Source organism: Neoarius graeffei, chromosome 17 (genome assembly GCF_027579695.1).
Source record: "Neoarius graeffei isolate fNeoGra1 chromosome 17, fNeoGra1.pri, whole genome shotgun sequence".
NCBI classification, from domain to species: Eukaryota; Metazoa; Chordata; class Actinopteri; order Siluriformes; family Ariidae; genus Neoarius; species Neoarius graeffei.
The window spans coordinates 49,763,713-49,785,117 of record NC_083585.1 but is presented as its reverse complement, the minus strand read 5'-3'; the positions used below and the strand labels follow the sequence as shown (position 1 = coordinate 49,785,117).

Below are 21,405 nucleotides of genomic sequence, written 5' to 3'. Positions count from 1 at the left end.
AGGACCTTGAAATGCTTCTTACGAAGCCACTCCTTTGTTGCCCAGGCAGTGTGTTTGGGATCATTGTCATGCTGAAAGACCCAGCCACGTTTCATTTTTAATGCCCTTGCTGATGGAAGGAAGTTTTCACTCAAAATCTCATGATACATGGCCCCATTCATTCTTTCCTTTACACGGATCAGTCGTCCTGGTCCCTTTGCAGAAAAACAGCCCCAAAGCATGATGTTTCCACCCCCATGCTTCACAGTAGGTATGGTGTTCTTTGGATGCAACTCAGCATTCTTTCTCCTCCAAACACAACAAGTTGAGTTTTTACCAAAAAGTTCTATTTTGGTTTCATCTGACCATATGACATTCTCCCAATCCTCTTCTGGATCATCCAAATGCTCTCTAGCAAACTTCAGACAGGCCTGGACATGTACTGGCTTAAGCAGGGGGACACATCTGGCACTGCAGGATTTGAGTCCCTGGTGGCGTAGTGTGTTACTGAAGGTAGCCTTTGTTACTTTGGTCCCAGCTCTCTGCAGGTCATTCACTAGGTCCCCTCGTGTGGTTCTGGGATTTTTGCTCACCGTGCTTGTGATCATTTTGACCCCACGGGGTGAGATCTTGCGTGGAGCCCCAGATCGAGGGAGATTATCAGTGGTCTTGTATGTCTTCCATTTTCTAATAATTGCTCCCACAGTTGATTTCTTCACACCAAGCTGCTTACCTATTGCAGATTCAGTCTTCCCAGCCTGGTGCAGGTCTACAATTTTGTTTCTGGTGTCCTTTGACAGCTCTTTGGTCTTGGCCATAGTGGAGTTTGGAGTGTGACTGTTTGAGGTTGTGGACAGGTGTCTTTTATACTACGTAGTGGATGTTCATTATGTCTAACTATTACAAATATTTTAAGTTCGTTTCTTAGACAAGTATATTTTTTAAGTTTGTTACCTTGTTAACAGTTTCGGCGAGAATCTCCCGCCTTCTTCAGAAACAGTCGACTGTTGGACTGTTTCTGAAGAAGGCGGGAGATTCTCGCCGAAACTGTTAACAAGGTAACAAACTTAAAAAATATACTTGTCTAAGAAACGAACTTAAAATATTTGTCTTTTATACTGATAATGAGTTCAAACAGGTGCCATTAATACAGGTAATGAGGACAGAGGAGCCTCTTAAAGAAGAAGTTACAGGTCTGTGAGAGCCAGAAATCTTGTTTGTTTGTAGGTGACCAAATACTTATTTTACTGAGGAATTTACCAATTAATTCATTAAAAATCCTACAATATGATTTCCTGGATTCTTTCCCCCTATTCTATCTCTCATAGTTGAAGTGTACCTATGATGAAAATTACAGGCCTCTCTCATCTTTTTAAGTGGGAGAACTTGCACAATTGGTGGCTGACTAAATACTTTTTTTGCCCCACTGTAAATTGAATAATTTGTTTGGAGTTATAGCATAAGAATAGGCTAAATAAGTGCTTTTATGGACTTTTCTTTCAGTGTTTTGCTTACAGTATTTTAATTTATACTACTTTTTAGCACTAGTGCTTCAATATACTTCTTAGTATTTAGATTAGATCTAATTTTGATTAGATTTGATTAATTCCAATTTTTTAATAGTTTAATTACAACTAATACCTTGGCGGCACACATGCAGCTCATAACATGAGCTGCCACTGCATAGCTGCATTTACACTCCAGGTGATACAGAACTGACCAACAATGTAGAGATAGTGTATTTTTTGTTTAAAATTGCATACTCAGGCCTAGAAATTAATGTATTTTTTCACCAGCCAGCCAGACTAGTTATCTTCCAAAGTAACTAGCCAAACAGAAAATCAACTAGCCAAAATTTGTTCATGTATGAATTTTACTTCTGTCAAAAATAACACAAAAGAGAGTAGTTACCACTGTTCATGACTAGTGTGCATTTATTTCAAGACCCGAGTATTTTGATACTGTTGTTAAATACATAAATGAGAACAGCACAGAGCACCATAATATAATATCAACAAATAATAATATATTGGAAAACTTGGCAACTTGGTGTATGAGTATTGAAAACAAAAATACTTACTATCATGACTATAGCACCCAAAATATGTCCAACATGCTTTCTGTATTTAACCATTTATGAGAGAGAAAGCATTAGGAGCTTCATATTGACTAGGAATCAACTTGAAAAAAATGAAGTATTCCATAAAAATCGTATCGTAGCCAAGGCCTACCCTGCTCCCACGTTTGCTTATAAGTCCTTTGTCGTTTCTCCTTCTCGTACGCTTTATCGGCGGCCTTTTTCTCCTCTTCAGACCGAGGTCGCTTTCTCCCCGTCTCTGGCGGTTTCTGTACACCTTTCAGAAAATTCCACATTGCAACGTAGCTTTGTCAGATGTAGATGTAAACAACAACAAAAACACGTGTTTAAATGGGCAATAATGTGGCCACATCTATTGAATTTGATAACGTGATTACCGCGATATTCAACGAGATGCGTTATATGCATACGCAGTAGTGAAAAAAACGACAGCCTGACTCATACACGATATGATTCGGAATTCTTCGGTATTTTCCGTCCTGCTGATAAACACATCGATTAACACAAACACGGCACACGCTTAATATGTGGCGGCTTTAGTTGACGGTGTGTCTTAATTAGGGCTGTGCAATATGGGAAAAAATGAATATCACGATACATTTTCTCCATTTCACAATATATGATATATTGAAATCTCCTCTAAAGGACCCCATGAAATCTAACTTTTACTCTTTACTGTTTTCACTACAATCCCTGCAGATTAAATAACATTCTTGGTTAACTTTACAGGTGGTTTTCAACAACACATTTTAAATTTTCATGTTCGTGATTAATCACAATTGAGTTGAAATAAGACTATTTTTATTCAACAAAGATGTGGCACAAACTGAAAAAACAATCTTGAAAATTGCAACAAAGGGGCAATACAATACAGAGCTGCTCAGAGCTCAAATCAATAAAGTGCAAGCTCAACAATGAGAAAGACATTTACACTCAAAAAAAAAAACCATTGGATTTACTTAACCGAGTTATGGCAACCAGTCCCACGAAACTGTGTTAATTTAGATGTATTGAATACAGTTATGTTGAGTTATTCAAAACATAACTGTATTCAATACATCTAAATTAACACAGTTTCGTGGGACCAGTTGCCATAACTCGGTTAAGTAAATCCAGTGTTTTATTTTTTTGAGTGTAGCCTAAATAAGAAAAGTGCTCTTTCATTAAATTATTTTAAAAAATAGAGGTAGATCTCCAAGCTATTAACCTGACTACTGAGAACCACTGGAACATTCACAATAGAGAGGGAGATTGAGGGAGAGAAGAGAGAGATCTGCAAAACATAATTTTTCTCTTTGCACACTTTTGAACTGAATGTTTTCCGGCTCTGCCTCTCAGATGTGTATAATTCCGATGTTGCCTTCTCTGTAAAATGTCTGCGGCCAGGCAACTCATATTTGGGATCGAGTGTGTTTAATAATTTTTGGAAGCCTGGTTTTTCCACTATACTAATTGGGATCATGTCTTCGGCAATGACGTTAGTGATTGCATCCGTTATAGCTCTCCATCTCTGACTCGTTTTCTCATATGGGGTGGCTTTGGAGAACGAGGCTGCTATGGTCATTTGTTTAGCTTGTGGGGGGGGGGGGTTAGCTCGTGGGCAAGTAGTTCGGAATTTAAGAGACTCTTCATACTGTACTGGGTGAGTTTTCAGGTGATGGAACATATTTGTAGTGCTGCTGCCTTTTGTGATGACAGTTTTTTTGCACACTTTACAAACTGGCATTTGCTGTTCCACGTCCTCCTCGCGATATCCCAAAAAATGCTGGATGACTGACCCCTTACTAGTTCTTTTAGGAACCAATTCGTCTGCTTCCATTTTTAATTTGTCGCTGAAATTGACAGAGCTTACACGGTAGCCTGTGCAACACCAGCAGTTGCACGAACTGAGTCAGCGCTGTAAACCGAAACTAGAAAATATTCCCGCAAGTTCCTTTCAGCAACGAGATGTCGCCCGGGATTGGTTGGCGAGTGTGTGACATTATTGGTTTTTTTTCACCCTTAGGCAGCCTCTCACATTACTGCCTGAGGGACAGGGAGAAAACCATCAGAAAATGTTTTAAACAAATGCAACAAACACAAAACAAACGCAAGTCGGAAGATGACCATAAAATACTCGATAGTTACGATATAATAATTTTATGTATGTCACACAGAATTTTCGGAGATATATCGAATATATTAGATATATCGCACAGCCCTAGTCTGAATCTTCGCTTCATATATATTTTTTATTTTCAACTAGCCAGCCGGGCTGACTAGTGACAGGAATTACGCGCCAAATGACAAATTAAGCCGCCTCGGGTGACTGGACCACCGTGAATTTCGAGCCGTGATACTGTATATGTAGAGCGTATTATAGTGTCACAATTCCCGAGCTTATAATGCAGTAGAGGCAATCCATTGTAAATAGATGGCTAATATGGATTCTAGTGTAAGTTGGTATTTTAAAAATATATGATCCATGTGCCCCTCTGGCTTGTTTCTGAAGAGACTTGGAGCTTATTGGAGTATGACGCATATAATACATAATGGATGTATGGCAGTCTGCTTCTGAATTTAAATATTTTTGGTCTCAGTTTTATTGTTGAAGATATTATTTACAGTTACATGGCCCAATAATTTGTTAATTTACATACTATGTTAAGTAAGTTCAAGTACGTTATAACTACCTGATAACTACCTAATAATATTCTGTGAAGATACTGTGGTACATCATTATAAAGTTTTTTTTTTCTTTTTAGGTTCTAGAGTTCAAAAAAAGAAAAGACAAAGAAGCTGAAATAAGATATTGATGATAGTTAATTAGAGATCAATTCAAATTTGAAAGACCCAAAAATACTATTTCTGCCATCTTTGCTCATGGTTTTGAGAGAATACGCTAAATAAAATCACTGTGTTATGTATACAAAAAAAAAAGAAAAAAAAGATATATGCAAGACACTCATGCATTTTGGGTTGATGCAAGACAGAAGTAGAGGCAATGGTTATATTTATAGTCTGTTGCTTGCCATTAACCACTTTTGCCATTATATTAACACTAACAGTGTAGACATACTGTAGTTAATTGTTCCACTGAAATGTTGAAAATAACATCATCCCTTAAAAAACCAGATCCACCCATCTTTTTCCTCCTGCAGTATTCAAGCATCAGTACTTCATCGACTGATGACCCTACGCATAGAATGTACCTGATCCCAATTGGTTAATCAATCCTGGTTCTCATTTTTTGTCATCATAGGGGCTGGTAACAAATGTGATCAAATAAACTCAGTGATGGCTCTCCCCATGGCAGCTGGTAGCCAATAAAATGTGATTAAACAGACTAAGGGATGCATTCATTTGACATCTTGGGTGGTTAAATCTGGAGTAATCATAAGGATGAACTATGGACATGTCACACTGTTGAAAGAAAGTCCACCTTCACATTTTTATCAATTATCAGTTCCCGTATTATTAACCTTCCTTTCTTTAATGTTTTCACCAGCATCATGTTCAACAGTGATATATTTTCTGTATTATCAAAATAAATAAATAAATAAATAAATAAACAAACCCAAATGCTTCTACTTTTTACATTGCTGAAAAACAAAAACCACAACAACAACACCACCACCAGCACCAAAAAAAAAAAAGACTCTAATGGCCCTTTTCCACTACCCTTTTTCAGCTCACTTCAGCTCGCTTCAGCTCACTTCAGCCCGACACAGCTCGTGTTTCGACTACCAAAAACCAGCACGACTCAGCTCGCTTCAGCCCTGCTTAGCCCCTAAAACTCGCACCGTTTTGGAGTGGGGCTGAAGCGAGCCAAACCGTGCCGAGTGAGGTTGGGGGCGTGAGCAGACACTCCCCTGTGCACTGATTGGTGAGGAGGAGTGTCCTCACATGCCCACACACGCCCCGCGAGCGCGCTGGGATCTGTAAACACCGCAAACCCGGAAGAATAATAATTATGAATTACGAGAATTTCTGAAGCCTTATGCGCCTCGCCTCATCTATACGCTCTTGCCAGTATCTGTCCGCGTTGTCGGTGACAACAAGCCACAGCACCGAGACCAGCAACACTAACGACTCCATGTCCTCCATGTTTATTGTTTACTATTCGGGTCGTGAGACTACCGCTGAAAAGATCACTGAATCAGTGACATACAGAGCATCGTGCACGAGTTCGCGGAGCGCAAGGCTCGTCGTATGCCCTTCAAATAATGCGCGCAGTAGGCTATTGATGTTTTATTATGAGCCATGTACAGTATGTCGCCTAATGTTTTTTTTTTGTTTCTGAGTTACATGTTCGTTTGAAGGACTTAATGTACAAAATAACATAGTTGCACCCCGTAGTGTTGAAATTGGTAAACACAGTGCATTCAGTGAGGTTTGCACCGCCCTCCTTTTATTTCTGACTCTTCCTGTCAGCGTTGCAACCTCTGAGCGCTCATTCGTATGCCCTTCAAATAATGTGCGCAGTATAGGCTATTGATGTTTTATTATGAGCCATGTACAGTATCCTAATGTTTTTTGTTTCTGAGTTACATGTTCGTTTGAAGGACTTGATGTACTAAATAACATAGTTGCACCCGGTAGTGTTGAAATTGGTAAACACCGCAGTTGCGGACATTTTGTAGCCTAAAATGATGTTATGATAAGCTTTAATAAAGGGCCCAGTCATTTGCCCCGCCCCCGGCCCAGCTCTGACTTGTTCCGCCACTGTCACTGATGTCACTGTTTGCGCTGCTTAACGGCATCACATGACGTCCACCCACTTTCGCTAACTCCACCCAATGTGTCCACCCACTTCCAGCCAGCACGGTTCAGCGCGGTTGTAGTCGAAATGCAACTCCAACAGCCCCGCTCAGCTCGACTCAGCTTGACTCGGCACGGCACGGCTCAGCCGCGTTTGTAGTGGAAAAGCGGCATTATCCATTGTGTTTTTATCCCTGGAATGTTATCTACATATATATGACTATATCATGGACTGCTGACAAATTTTTAATTGGAAAAATATTGACAACTAGTTACAGTGCAAACACAAATATTTCCTCATTAGTAATTTATTGAATATATGGGTCTGTCTCAGAAACTGGGTACTGTGGGGGTACCCCACTAAATATACTCAGTCAGTAAACTATACAGTTTTGAATGGTGATGTTGGTTTTAATTTGAAATAAAATGATGAAAGAAATAATACAGATAAAACTAAATCTTTGATGTGAATATTCAGAATTTGGCAAAAATTCTGCAAATTTGTGGAAAAATGGCAGCTTGATCTGGGACATGATAAATGGTTGACTACATTGCATTCCCTTAAAATGGTTGTCATCCACTGAAAAGTCGACAGTTATCACTAATTGTATTTTAAGTTGTAACTTTATACACCTAAGGATTGGTGCGCTCACAGAATAATCATAACCGTAATAAAACATCATGCAAAATATTTGATCACCGTTGTAACCCCGTTTTCCACATACCCAAAACCAATACGATCGTGTGTTTTGATCTAAATGGAAAGCCTCAGGGTCGAGGTCACTACCTCACCAAAAGTAGTAACTTAAAATCACTACGCCATATAAAAATGTAGTTAAAAATCTGTGATTTTGTTTTTTAAAACGAAAACTGAAAGTTAGGTATAAAATGTGTTTCTTACAGAATATGTTACAATGGTAGCTGGTCTTGTATGAATTTCTGAGCTATAATTTGATGGACTCTACGGCCAGTCATTTTGCCCCGCCCCCGCTCTGTCCAGTGCGGTAGTGATGTCCATTGTTTGTGCGCCGCAGCAGAGACCCACGCGACCTTCAGCCGGTACAGTCGCTGTTCTTTTACCACCACCGTTTTTCTCATCTTTCTGGTGTGTTCTTGATTTTTCCATTGTGTCCTATTTCACCATATCAAATACCCAAAATGTATCATATTATTCATATTTAAGTGAATAATCAATTCAGTCATCATAACTTGGCATTTTTAACCCAAGCAATCAAAAAGAGGAAATGTATTCAATATTTTCACTCATCTGTGAAGGAGGGGCTTTAATTCTTCATGATGGAGTTATTTTATATGGTAAATCAATTTTACAAAAGCATTTGAATTGTAATAAAAAAAAAATTTCCACAGTGGAGGCCAGATAAAGCAAGATGCTATCTTTATTCTTATTAAACATGACAAAAGAAACATTGAGTGTTAGGTAAATGCAAAAAAAAAAAAAAAAAGTCAAATTAGAAAATTTATTTTTTGACCATAATGTCCCAAATGAGAGACCAGTTTCTGAGACGGACCCATATATATATATATATATATATATATATATATATATATATATATATATATATATATATATATATATATATATATAAAATGTGCAATAACCCCACTTCTCCCCCCTTTCCCTCTCCCCCTTCCTCTCTTCCCCATATCTTAGTCTTTTATATTCGTATATGTAAATACTTAATTTATTTTAATTTATCTAGAAGTTTTTTTCTATTTCTTTTCTCTGTTTATCTGTAATGATGCTGCTGGAATCTTAATTTCCCTGAGGGAACCCTCCGAAAGGGATAAATACAGTTTTATCTAATCTATCTATCTATCTATCTATCTATCTATCTATCTATCTATCTATCTATCTATCTATCTATCTATCTATCTATCTATCTATCTATCTATCTATCTATCCTTTGGACATAATGTGTATAATTGTACACATGAAGTTCCATAGCATTTTTCCTTGTGTCCAAAGGGAATATATATATATATATATATATATATATATATATATATATATATATATATATATATATATATAATCTATTGAATAATAACATCGTAACAGTAGAAATATTAGCATATTAGTATTAGTAGTTAAATGGAAGATTAATTACATATACTGTATGTAATGCTAATGTTCCTATTCTGATTTACTGACTCAACAATAATTTGACAAATAACAAGAAGGATATTTTATATTTTTATGGACAACACAATGAAATTGGAAGATAGTAATTTATTATTTGAAGAGGAAGAATTGTTTTTTTTTATAAGATTCTTACTACATTTTATGTGCAGACTGTGTATGTCTACTACAGTAGTGTGCTAAAACCCTTTTGAATTTTTTCAGTCTGAAGGAATATTCAGTTGATTACTTATTTTTCTTTTTCTCAGTTTCATGATGATAGTTTGTTTGATTTCCTTAGTTCGAAAGAAGAATATAAATGGGTTAATAAGAGGGGGAAGTAGACTATACCACATGACAAGTATAACACGATTATTAATAGACATTTGAACCTTTATGTCTGTAATATAGACAGCACATCGAGGCAAATAATAAAGAGATATTATAAGAAGCTGAGGGCTACATGTAGAGAATAATTTGTACTTTGCTTGGACATTTGGTATTTTTAAGACAGTTACAATGATCACTAGGTAAGAAAATATGATGAAAACAAAGGGCCCCAACATCACAATCATCGTCATAATAAGGAACAACAATCTCAGTTTCCTTAAATCACCACAGGCCAATATACTTATAGAATTTTGGTCACAAAAGAGTTGGGTTATGATGTTAGAGTCGCAGAAAGGCATGTCTATAGTCTGGTGAATTATCAGTATCAGCCATGAGACTGGAATCACCCAAAATATACCACATGCAATTGCCATAGAATGATTTGTAACAAGAGCACGGTATCTAAGAGGGTTACATATGGCAATAAACTGATCAAAGGACATTAAAAGCAAAATGAAAGAATTGACAGCCCCAAAATAATGGATAAAAAACATCTGAACAAAGCATCCCAGATAGGTTACAGTTTCATCATTAAACAGGTACTTTGCAATCATTTTAGGCATTGTGATGGTTCCAAAACCAAATTCCACTATTGCAAGATTACAGAATATAAGGTAGGTAGGTTTTCTGAGGTTCTTTTCATAACAAACAAAGACCACACTTAAAATATTTCCCCCTGCAAGCACGAGATAAATTAAGAGAAGAAGGGTTCCCACTGCTGCATAATATGCTGGAGTGAGTCCTGGAAATCCAAGAAGGTAGAATTCTTCAATAAGTGTGAAATTGGAATAGTGGTTCATAGCTTCGGAAGTATTTCAGGATTATCTCAGGATCACCTAATCACTGCAATTTTACAAAGGGAAACAGAAGATTATGTTGCTGTTTTTTCTGACATAATATCAATCACAAATTATTGATGTATCCATTAGTATAGACTAACAAAAATGAACTAAAGCTTCAAACAATGCATTCTGACCTTCATGCAATTTGGAGCAAGCTATAGTTTCTTACAACTTTTAAGTATGTTACAACTTGTAAACAAGAACAGTACTTGATTAAACAAAGCCCATTGAAGCTTGATAAATCCTCTTCGAACACACAAGAGGCCAGCTATTTAATGAAGTGTTTGTTCCTCTGGGGTCCTTTTACTCTATCACATGTAAAATTACCTCATATGTGGGTTTTCTGTAGGACATTTGAACAATGGCCAACACCTACATTTGTAAACTAATCTACTGGTGGTAAAATGACATTAGTAACACATCAAAGAATAACTGCTGACTAACTACCAATGTTTATTACTAGGTTCAGTTTAAATCAAGTTATAGCCACTAGCTTGACAACCCTAAGCTATATGGGAACATAACAGGCTTTTTTTTTTTGAAATGAGGCTTCTTGGAGACTGTCTTGAAAAATATCCACTGACTTTCAGAACAAACTGTAACAAAGATATGTTCAGCTGTATAATTTAATAATTAACAGTTATTCCACAAAATCGAGTCATACGTGAGCTGATAGCTGACGAGGTGCATCGCACCGAGTCACCTATAAGCCATGTATGACGAGATTGAGTGGAATACCTGTTTTATTATATACACATTCACTGGATTCTGAGAAGCAGAGCATTTTTATTATTATTTTTTTCAAATTTGACAAATTAAAAACTTTATACAAAATGTTTGACAAAATCATTTCTGCTCAGAATGTAAACAAACTGGTGAAATGACAGTAGCAATTTGTGAAAAATGCTATAATAATTCTTGAAAAATAAAAAAGATATGTTCTTACCATCAAATACTTTTATTCCATATTTTGTTGCTTTTTTAATTTTTTTGAGGTCTTCTGTAGGTGCTAAAGAAGGCAACTGGACTTGCTTGAAATCCTTGAAGACATTTCACCTCTCATCCGAAAGGCTTCTTCAGTTCTGTCTGACTAGTGGGGAGTTCCAGGTATTTATCCTCTAGTAGACCAAAAGCAACCCTAATGAGAGTCATTGAGATCACATGGATCGTCAGTTATTCTGTAGGTGTTAGGGTCACTGGAGGACAGGTGTGAATGATGTTAGCAGCCTAGAGAGTCATTAGGGTGATCTGTGGGTCGTTGGCTCTCTCTGCCATCATGTGAGTCATTGAAGTCAGCTGAGTTTTGGTGTGGATGTTTATTCAGTTTTCTGGGAAGTGTACCAAGGACTGCATTGTAGGTGGCTGATAAGTGGTGTCTCAGACCACCTCCTCTGTGAAGAGATGGTCATTCCAGGTTGACAAAGATGGCTTCTTTTGCCGCTTTTCCACTACCAACGTGGCTGAGTTGGGCTGAGTCGAGCTAAGTGGGGCTGTTGGAGTTGCATTTCGACTACAACCGCGCTGAACCGTGCTGGCTGGAAGTGGGTGGACACATTGGGTGGAGTTAGCGAAAGTGGGTGGACGTCACGTGATGTCGTTAGGCGGCGCAAACAGTGACATCAGTGACCTTTTAAGCGGCAGTCTCACGACCCGGATAATAAACAATAAACATGGAGTCGTTAGTGTTGCTGGTCTTGGTGCTGTGGCTTGTTGTCACCGACAACGCCAACAGATACTGGCAAGAGCGTATAGATGAGGCGAGGCACATAAGGCTTCATAATTCTCGTAATTCGTAATTCTCCTTCTTCCGGGTTTACGGTGTTTACAGATCCCAGCGTGCTCGCGGGGCGTGTGTGGGCATGTGAGGACACGCCTCCTCACCAATCAGTGCACAGGGGAGTGTCTCCTCACGCCCCTAGCCTCACTCAGCTCGGTTTGGCTCGCTTCAGCCCCACTCCAAAACCGTGCGAGTTTTGGGGGCTAAGCAGGGCTGAAGCGAGCTGAGTCGTGCTGTTCTTAGATAGTCGAAATGCGAGCCGTGTCGGGCTGAAGTGAGCTGAAGCGAGCTGAAGTGAGCTGAAAAAGGGTAGTGGAAAAGGGCCATTTTACTCCTCTTTCAAACCACCGGTCTTCTCTGGCTAAAATGAGTACATTGCAGTCCTGAAATGAGTGGCCTTTGTTATTGAGATGAAGATAGACTGCAGAGTCCTGGCCTGAGGAACTGGCTCTCCTGTGTTGAGCCATGCGCTTGTGAATCAGTTGTTTTGTTTCCCCAATGTACAGCTCTGTGCATTCCTCACTGCATTGAATTGCATACACTATGTTGTCCTGTTTGCCTGCGACCCTGTAGAACAGACTAAAGCGGCTAGAGATAATGAGATGAGATGTTGTCCTGTTTGTGTCTGGGTATTCTGTCCTTAGGGTGGAACAATTTCTGCCTCAGAGTGTTACTGGGGCTGAAGTGTACAGGAATGTTGTGTTCGTAGAAGATCCTTCTGAGTTACTTAGATCCCTACATTTCTGGACTATCTGAGAAACTCAGGAGGATCTTCTACAAACAAATTATTTTTTTTTCTTCTTAAAGGTGCTTGTTGTATTATCATACTGCCCCAAAAAAGAACAGTTCAAAGAAATCACTGAAGGCCCAATATTGCCATGACATTCATGTCCATGATGAGTGTATGTAAACTTCTGACCACAAATGTATATACATGCACATACATATGCCAAGGGTTATTATGGGCCTTTACTCTAAATTTATGGCAAGGTGCATGTGTGTCAATAAAACGAATAAAACCATCATAAAATAATTCCAAGACAGTTCCAAATAATCAATAAGAAAAACAAAAAAACTTCCAGTGAAAGTAATGCAGATCCTAAAAAAGGCTAGCTCACAGAAGTACTGAAAATCACATTAAAAATGGCTTAATTAAATATTATTAATTCTACATTTGTACATCATACTGACCTGAACTTGAAGTTCCTGCATTTTTCTCATATTCCCTTGGTAATGTTTTTTCACGTCTTTTCGTTGTCTGCTCCACCTGCCTGCTTTTTTCAGTGCATCTTAATTGCTCTGTTTCATGCTGATTTCAATTATTTATTCATTTTAAAGGCCTTTCAGCTTTTTCAAGTGTAGATCATAAAACAAACAAACAAACAAACAAACAAACAAACAAACAAACAAACAAACAAACAAACAAACAAAAAATCCCTGACACCCAATTATTTTTGCTTCGTGGACCAAAAGTTACTGAATTTGAATCACAGAATTCACTATTAGGTATTTTTTAAATAGAACAATTAATTAATTTAAAGCCACATGGCCCCAAATTCTCTGCTATTTTTTCCTACTTCACCATGACCCAATTCAAGATATTACGTCATGCAACACATGGTTGGCTTTCCCCGTTCACGCAAGGCATTGTGGGATACAAATTTGAAACAGGAAAGAAAAATGAAGGATGTGAGTGTGCAAATGAAATGTGAAAGACCGACTATAATAACGGAACGTGAGAAGAAAAGACTTTATGTTGCGAAGGAAAGGAACCGCAGGATCAAACTAATAAATATCGGTGGTCAGCAAGCACCTCGGTGTGGTCAGCTGTTCGTTTAGAGACAGAATGATGTAACTGTCAGTGCACAGTCAAAGGTAAACCTGTAGATGGCAGGAATGCAACTCTGTGGATGCCAGCTGCTGTAAAACCCAAAAGAAGAATGCGCCTGCACACATGTACTTCCTCTGCCTGCTTGACTGCGCAAAGTGAGCAATTTCATGCATATTATTTGCTTGGGAATTCCCTCAAATTAAATAACTTCCCAGCCACAGAATGGCCTGGTTTTTTTTAAGCATACTGCAGATTTAAACATCTATTACAATGACCAAATTTCAGAGGGAACTAAATTTCACTGATTTCATGAAATCAAAAGGCCATCTAGCTCATCTCATCTCATTATCTCTAGCCGCTTTATCCTGTTCTACAGGGTCGCAGGCAAGCTGGAGCCTATCCCATCTGACTACGGGCGAAAGGCGGGGTACACCCTGGACAAGTCACCAGGTCATCACAGGGCTGACACATAGACACAGACAACCATTCACACTCACATTCACACCTACGGTAAATTTAGAGTCACCAGTTAATCTAACCTGCATGTCTTTGGTCTGTGGGGGAAACCGGAGCACCCGGAGGAAACCCACGCGGACACGGGGAGAACATGCAAACTCCGCACAGAAAGGCCCTCATCGGCCATGGGGCTCGAACCCGGACCTTCTTGCTGTGAGGTGACAGCGCTAACCACTACACCACCGTGCCACCCCATCTAGCTTTAAATATTTATTTTTATATTTTATTTATAATTCATTAACCAATCACATTTGACAACGTGGGTGAAACATTATCTCTTGAAACAAACTGACAAACAAACAAAAAAGATCGAGCAGGCCAAATCAGTCACAAGACAGTCCAGGCCACTGGAATTTCTGGCCTGGTTTGAGAGGTCAACTGGCTGTGTTTCCCACTGCATTTGCATAACTGTTTGGTTCCTTTCTCAACATAATCTTTGTAGAAGATATTGTGGGAAAGTTTAGAAAGCAATTCCAGGTAATTTTGGTTAAATATATTGATTATTTATTAAAGCTGAGTTGCCAGTGTCTGTTATAGGCCAAAAAAATCCAATTTTGATCAAAACCAAAACCAAATTTCTAGCTTTTTGCCAGAATTCAGTCACAGTCAAAACGTTGTATTGAACACATGTATCTAAACATTTTGAGACAATGTTTTGAGAATTGAAAGGATTATTCATCCCAAAGTTACATTTGGAACATTAAAATGTATGATTTATCTAAATAATTGATGTAGTAGAAGCTGACTGCAGTACAAATTTTAACTCCATGCATTCTCATGTAAGTAAATGGAAAACAAGCCAAATATACATTTTAAGTTACATCTGTAAAAATTACACTATGTAACAATAATTATTACTATTTTCTACCTGGGTAAGTTAGCCATTTTTTTCCGCCTCACCATAATTGCTTATACTACAAATATATAGAAAATGGCTATTATTCCCCTCAAACTTTGCTTTTGTGACCAGGACATTGGTTCTTTTGAGATGTGCCTATTTTCAAAGAGAAAACTGGCAAATTTGCATATTTTAATTCACATAAAGTCAGAAAAACCAACATATGAATCAAATCAAAAGTTATCAAAAAATGACCACAAAAGATTTAGAAGTGAGTAATTATACAACTAGGTTTGCTGAAACACTTCCAGGGTATTTCTTGCTGATTTCTCTGAGTTTGACACAGAATTTGATGTTTACTGTCCAGTCCATCGTAAAACTGCAGTGCGCATGCGCATGTATTGTCAAAAACATGTGTAACACATGTCCCAGTGTTGACAGGAGGATATCAAAAGGGATACTGCCTCATGAAAATTATTGCTTGCTCCTGCTGCACATACATGACCTTGCCGCACTCAGTTCATTCACAACAGGAACGGTGCCAGAACTTTTTGATTGCACCTCATATGTCATTGGTCTGGACACTTTTTACAGGCAGTGCATTCACACACACAACCTGTGAAGTCATGCCTCAATTAGTTCTGGATAACTTTTTCCTGAGCTTTGTTTATCTTGCACCTAGAACAGGGGTGTCAAACTCATTTTGGGTAAAAGGCCACATTACACTTAATCAAATGACAAGTGGACTGGATGGATGGATGGATGGATGGATGGATAGATAGATAGATAGATAGATAGATAGATAGATAGATAGATAGATAGATAGATAGATAGATAGATAGATAGATATCTTTTTTTTTTCTTACAAAGCCCCACTGTTATGGAACAGCCTTCCAAGTAATGTTCGGGAATCAGACACAGTCTCAGCATTTAAGTCTAGGCTGAAAACATATCTGTTTAGTCAAGCCTTTTGTTAATGGTGTTTATGAGGTAAAGGAGTAGATCTGGAGGGTCCTCAGACATAGAGTGTTTTGGTAAACTGGGATGTATGGATGCTGTCAGTCCCCACTCGCTTGCTCACTCGAGTTTGTTGACGGTGTAGTGGCTGGCTGCTTTATGTCCCGGGGCTCCCTCATGCCTGTGTTACCTTCTGGCTCTCTCCTTTTAGTTATGCTGTCATAGTTAGTTGCCGGAGTCCCTGCTTGTACTCGGTGCAATATGTATACTGTTCCTACTTATTCAGGTGACATTGGGCATACCTAACCACCTGTGTTTTCTTTCCCTCCCCCCCACCCCAAATCTGTCCCTCTGAGTTGCATGGAGTCAACAGGAAATCTTTTGGTGGAGACGGTGGGGACCTCGACTGGCTATCGTAGCCTGCAGGGAATCAGCCGTCAGACATTCTGTCGCATGTCCCAGACCCGGTGAAATGTAACTGAATTGCCTTGGCCAGCCCTAAGGGTCCCATCTGCATCTCATCATTGCTGAGGAGTGTGCTCCCATCACCCAGTCAAGCATCTAGCCAGAGCAGGTCATGATATTTTTTAACCATATTAACATGCCATTGTTGTGTATTATGCCTGATGTCAAGACTCTCGTCTCTGCGAGCCTACCACACAGATTTAATACTTGTCATTTTTAGGGCATACCTAACAACATGTTTTCTTCCCCCCCCCCCCCCCCCAATCTGTCCCTCTGAGTTACATGTTGATCCTGGGATTGAGATGCTGGCCTCTTCTGCCCCTCGGACCTGCTTGATCCATCCTGGTGCCCTGTGTCTGGTCGGAGTTTTATCGCACTGCTCCTGTGAAGGACAGCCCCATGAGGACAGTTGAGGGTTATACCTGTTAAAACTGTTAATTTTATAGTCAGGCTGTCTGTTGTTGCCCAAATGAGGATAGGTTCCCTTTTGAGTCTGGTTCCTCTCGAGGTTTCTTCCTCATGTCGTCTGAGGGAGTTTTTCCTTGCCACCGTCGCCACAGGCTTGCTCATTGGGGATAGACTAGGGATAAAATTAGCTCATGTTTTAAGTCGTTCAAATTCTGTAAAGCTGCTTTGCGACAATGTTTATTGTTAAAAGCGCTATACAAATAAACTTGATTTGATAGATAGATAGATAGATAGATAGATAGATAGATAGATAGATAGATAGATAGATAGATAGATAGATAGATAGATAGATAATGAATTGTCCAGGGTGCACCCTGCCTCTCACCCATAGTCAGCTGGGATAGGCTCCAGCTTGCCTGCGACCCTGCACAGGATAAGCAGTGACAGATAATGGATGGATGGATCATCTCATCTCATCTCATTATCTGTAGCCGCTTTATCCTGTTCTACAGGGTCGCAGGCAAGCTGGAGCCTATCTCAGCTGACTACGGGCGAAAGGCGGGGTACACCCTGGACAAGTCACCAGGTCATCACAGGGCTGACACATAGACACAGACAACCATTCACACTCACATTCACACCTACGGTTAATTTAGAGTCACCAGTTAACCTAACCTGCATGTCTTTGGACTGTGGGGGAAACCGGAGCACCCGGAGGAAACCCACGTGGACATGGAGAGAACATGCAAACTCTGCACAGAAAGGCCCTCGCCGGCCACGGGGCTTGAACCCGGACCTTCTTGCTGTGAGGTGACAGCGCTAACCACTACACCACCGTGCCCCCCCATGGATGGATCAATAAATAAATAAATAAATAAATAAAATTTAATAGAGCAAAAACATTAGTATTGAGCCCTGTTACTGTGAAAAAAGACTTTACATTACATTACATGACATGACATTTAGCAGATGCCCTTATCCAGAGTGACATGGTTGTAGCATCACGTTTTCAGCTTGATAATCAAACATTACAAAATTGGCACATTTTGTCAGTAGCAGAGTTACTGGCCTTGAATTTATTGTTCTGATTAATTTAATTTGGTGGTCCAGCTGACAAGCTTTATTGGGGGAAGTTTCATTTGACATCCCTGATAGAAACTTGTGTAAACCCTTTGTGACTACATTCTGTGATTTTGCCCTTTTGATTGTGATCAGCCTTGATTGTGTTCTGACCATGTGTGGTTTTTTTTTTTTTTTTGACCCAGTTGGATGTTTTATTGTGGACTTTGTTTTACACAATATTGCACAATAAAAAATATTGCCAAACCAAGAAATATTTTATTATCATTTAAACAAGAATTAAAGAATTATCCAAAATATCCAGAATTATTTTGCCTTGGATGGCAGAAGAAAAGATATGTTAATTGTTTCTGTGATCCACCTGATAATAAATCATGATAGTATTTTGTCATGGGTCAGCCCAGATTTATACTGAAAATTGTCATAAATCAGAGGCAGTGCTTACTTAATGTTATTTAGCAATTAACCAAGTAAGTTGGTCCAAGTCACTGTGGTCAAAAACAAGCAATGGACAAATAGTTATGCAAATAGAGCAGTATATGACAAACAGGATAAAGACAACACACAGCAAGCAAAGACTAAAAACCAGAGAGGTAATCATGCTCAGAGTCACACTGGATAAATGTGAAAACCTTGCAAAGGAGATACATGAAAAAGCTGTCAAAGTACACAGAGTGATTGAACAAAAATAGAAAGCATTTCTGTTAAAATTCAGGTGAGTGTGAGCATTGTAATGTCTGAGCGAGAACTGGATCAAGATAAGGAGTCGTTCATGGATGGGTAGTGGGCCTGCATGTTATAATAATCCATAGTGGTTAGCACGGTTGCCTCACAGCAAAAAGGTTCCGGGTTCAAACCCAGCGGCCATGAGGGCCTTTCTGTGTGGAGTTTGCATATTTTCCCCGTGTCTGCGTGGGTTTCCTCCAGGTGCTCTGTTTTCCCCCACAGTCCAAAGACATGCAGTTAGGTTAACATGGGGCGGCCTTGGGCTGAGGTGCCCTTGAGCAATGTACCTAACCCCTGACTGCTTCCCGGGCACTCTGGTGTGGCTGTCCACTGCTCTGGGTGTGTGCATGTGTTCACTGCTTCAGATGGGTTAAATGCAGAGAATGAATTTCACTGTGCTTGAAGTGTGCATGTGACAAAGGTTTCTTTCTTCTTCTTCTAATTATTATAAATCAACTCTACAAATTATTGCTTCATTGCATCTCTGGTACAGACCCTTTGAATTCTCTGTGATTTTGAGTCTGATTTTTAATAAAAGTACATCATATTCTCAATCTTTGAGTAAACTGAATTAGGTATTTTAAAGCACGAAATACACTACTATTGAGATTCAGGTACTCTGTTTCTTTACCTGACCATTTCAAAGTAGCTATCAATTCACAGATTTTGAATTTTCTCCACAATATTCAGATCATCGTCAACTGAAGTCAGGCATGATGGTGTGGATCCAATTACAGTACAACCAGAGAAACACAAAAACCCAGTCCACATGTCTCATCTCATCTCATTATCTGTAGCCGCTTTATCCTTCTACAGGGTCGCAGGCAAGCTGGAGCCTATCCCAGCTGACTACGGGCGAAAGGCGGGGTACACCCTGGACAAGTCACCAGGTCATCACAGGGCTGACACATAGACACAGACAACCATTCACACTCACATTCACACCTACGGTCAATTTAGAGTCACCAGTTAACCTAACCTGCATGTCTTTGGACTGTGGGGGAAACCAGAGCACCTGGAGGAAACCCACGCGGACACGGGGAGAACATGCAAACTCCACACAGAAAGGCCCTCGCCGGCCCTGGGGCTCGAACCCAGGACCTTCTTGCTGTGAGGCGACAGCGCTAACCACTACACCACCGTGCTGCCCCAGTCCACATGTATTACCGTATAATATATTTTAATATCTGACATTTTAGGTCAAGTTAACTTGGCCTTTTTTAAATTTTCTTATCAATATTTTCTTAACTTCTTCTGTTTTTAGACTATAGAGTAAAGGATTGATCATTGGGGGTAGCAGGCTATACAGCATAATGATGGCTATTTTCAAATCAGCATTAAATCTGATACCTATATTGGCAGCTAAGTAATAAAAACACTTTGGTAAGAAGAAGAGCGCAATTATAATGAGTTGAGAACTACATGTGGAAAAACACTTTAGCAGCCCCTGTGTGCTTGATACTTTTAGGACAGCTAAAATAATTAAGGAATATGAGACCACAATAATGAAAAGAGGGCCCAGCAATACTACCATGGCATAAACAAAAGCTGGAAAACTATATGGAGCCCTGTCAGTGCATGCAAGAAGGGTAACAGATACATGATCACAATAGCAGTGTACAATGGTGTTAGCTCCACAGTAAGGGAGGCGAGAAGCTCTAACAACTATCACTATAATGCCACCATGAGCAAAACCCCAGACTAAACTGGACATAATTAATATATTTCTATTTGACATAAGAGTATGGTAATGAAATGGGTAGCAAACTGCTATATATCGATCTATGGCCATTTCAGCTAATGTCCATGCATTGACTGTCCCAAAATAATGCACTAAGTACATCTGAAAAAAACAAGCTGCAAAAGAAATGGTCCCATCTTGGAACCAATATCGAGCAATAATCTTTGGTAAGGTGCATGTACTGAATAACACATCAGACAACACAAGACTCATATAAATAAAATACATGGGTTTATGGAGACTCTTGTTTGTTGCAAACAAAAGCAGAAAAATTCCATTCCCTATTAAAGTGCACACATAGACAATGAACATAACTGCAGATACAAGGGCATAGTAGTTAGGCTGAAGTCCAGGAAAACCAATGATGAAAAAGTCCTTCACAGATGTCACGTTTCTGCCTGACATTATCAGATGTTCTTAAAGAGAAAATTTCAGATTCAATGCAGCGTCATAAAGCATGATGAACACGGTGTTTATGAATAAAATTCCCTGATAAATTAAAATGGTTAAAAGATAAAATACATTTATTTATTATTGCATAACATCTCTCTTTATTTTAGATAGATTTTGATATTACTCTAGATTTCAAATTAAATGCTAATGATATAAATTACCAAAAGCCATGATAACATTATTCTCTCCATACCTTTACAGAGTCATTGCACATTAGAAAATGTGTCCATGCTACATGGCAATTTATTAACCCTAACACATTGTGTACATGTCACATGTCTAGCAAGAAAAAAAAAAAAGTAAGCTGAGACTTATGTAAATCACTGACACTTGTGTAAGAAGCAAAATTTTTATGTCTTAAAATGCAGTGTAATTAAGCTCACTATTGTCAGGAAGCAGCAGTAGATGGATGTAATTGCAGGAA

At 39.0% G+C, this 21,405-nt stretch overlaps 2 protein-coding genes across 2 annotated transcripts; both read right to left on the bottom strand.

Moving 5' to 3' along the window:
• Positions 1-9,178: 9,178 nt before the first annotated feature.
• On the bottom strand, positions 9,179-10,147 carry LOC132901222 (olfactory receptor 1500-like). The gene has a single exon (XM_060943553.1). The coding sequence runs from the start codon at positions 10,145-10,147 to the stop codon at positions 9,179-9,181; it is 969 nt and encodes a 322-aa protein (XP_060799536.1).
• Positions 10,148-17,185: 7,038 nt separating this feature from the next.
• LOC132864768 (olfactory receptor 2AT4-like) lies at positions 17,186-20,933 on the bottom strand (the record flags this gene model as incomplete). Its single annotated transcript, XM_060898183.1, has 2 exons — positions 20,014-20,933; positions 17,186-17,216 (listed from the first exon to the last, which is right to left on the bottom strand). Coding segments are annotated over exons 1-2 (951 nt in total), but the record flags the coding sequence as incomplete, so codon positions are not given.
• Positions 20,934-21,405: the final 472 nt, after the last annotated feature.

Bases quoted from the DNA above. Each gene is read 5' to 3' on its own strand.
- LOC132901222 (XM_060943553.1), bottom strand. From the start codon at position 10,147: ATGAACCACTATTCCAATTTCACACTTATTGAAGAATTCTACCTTCTT.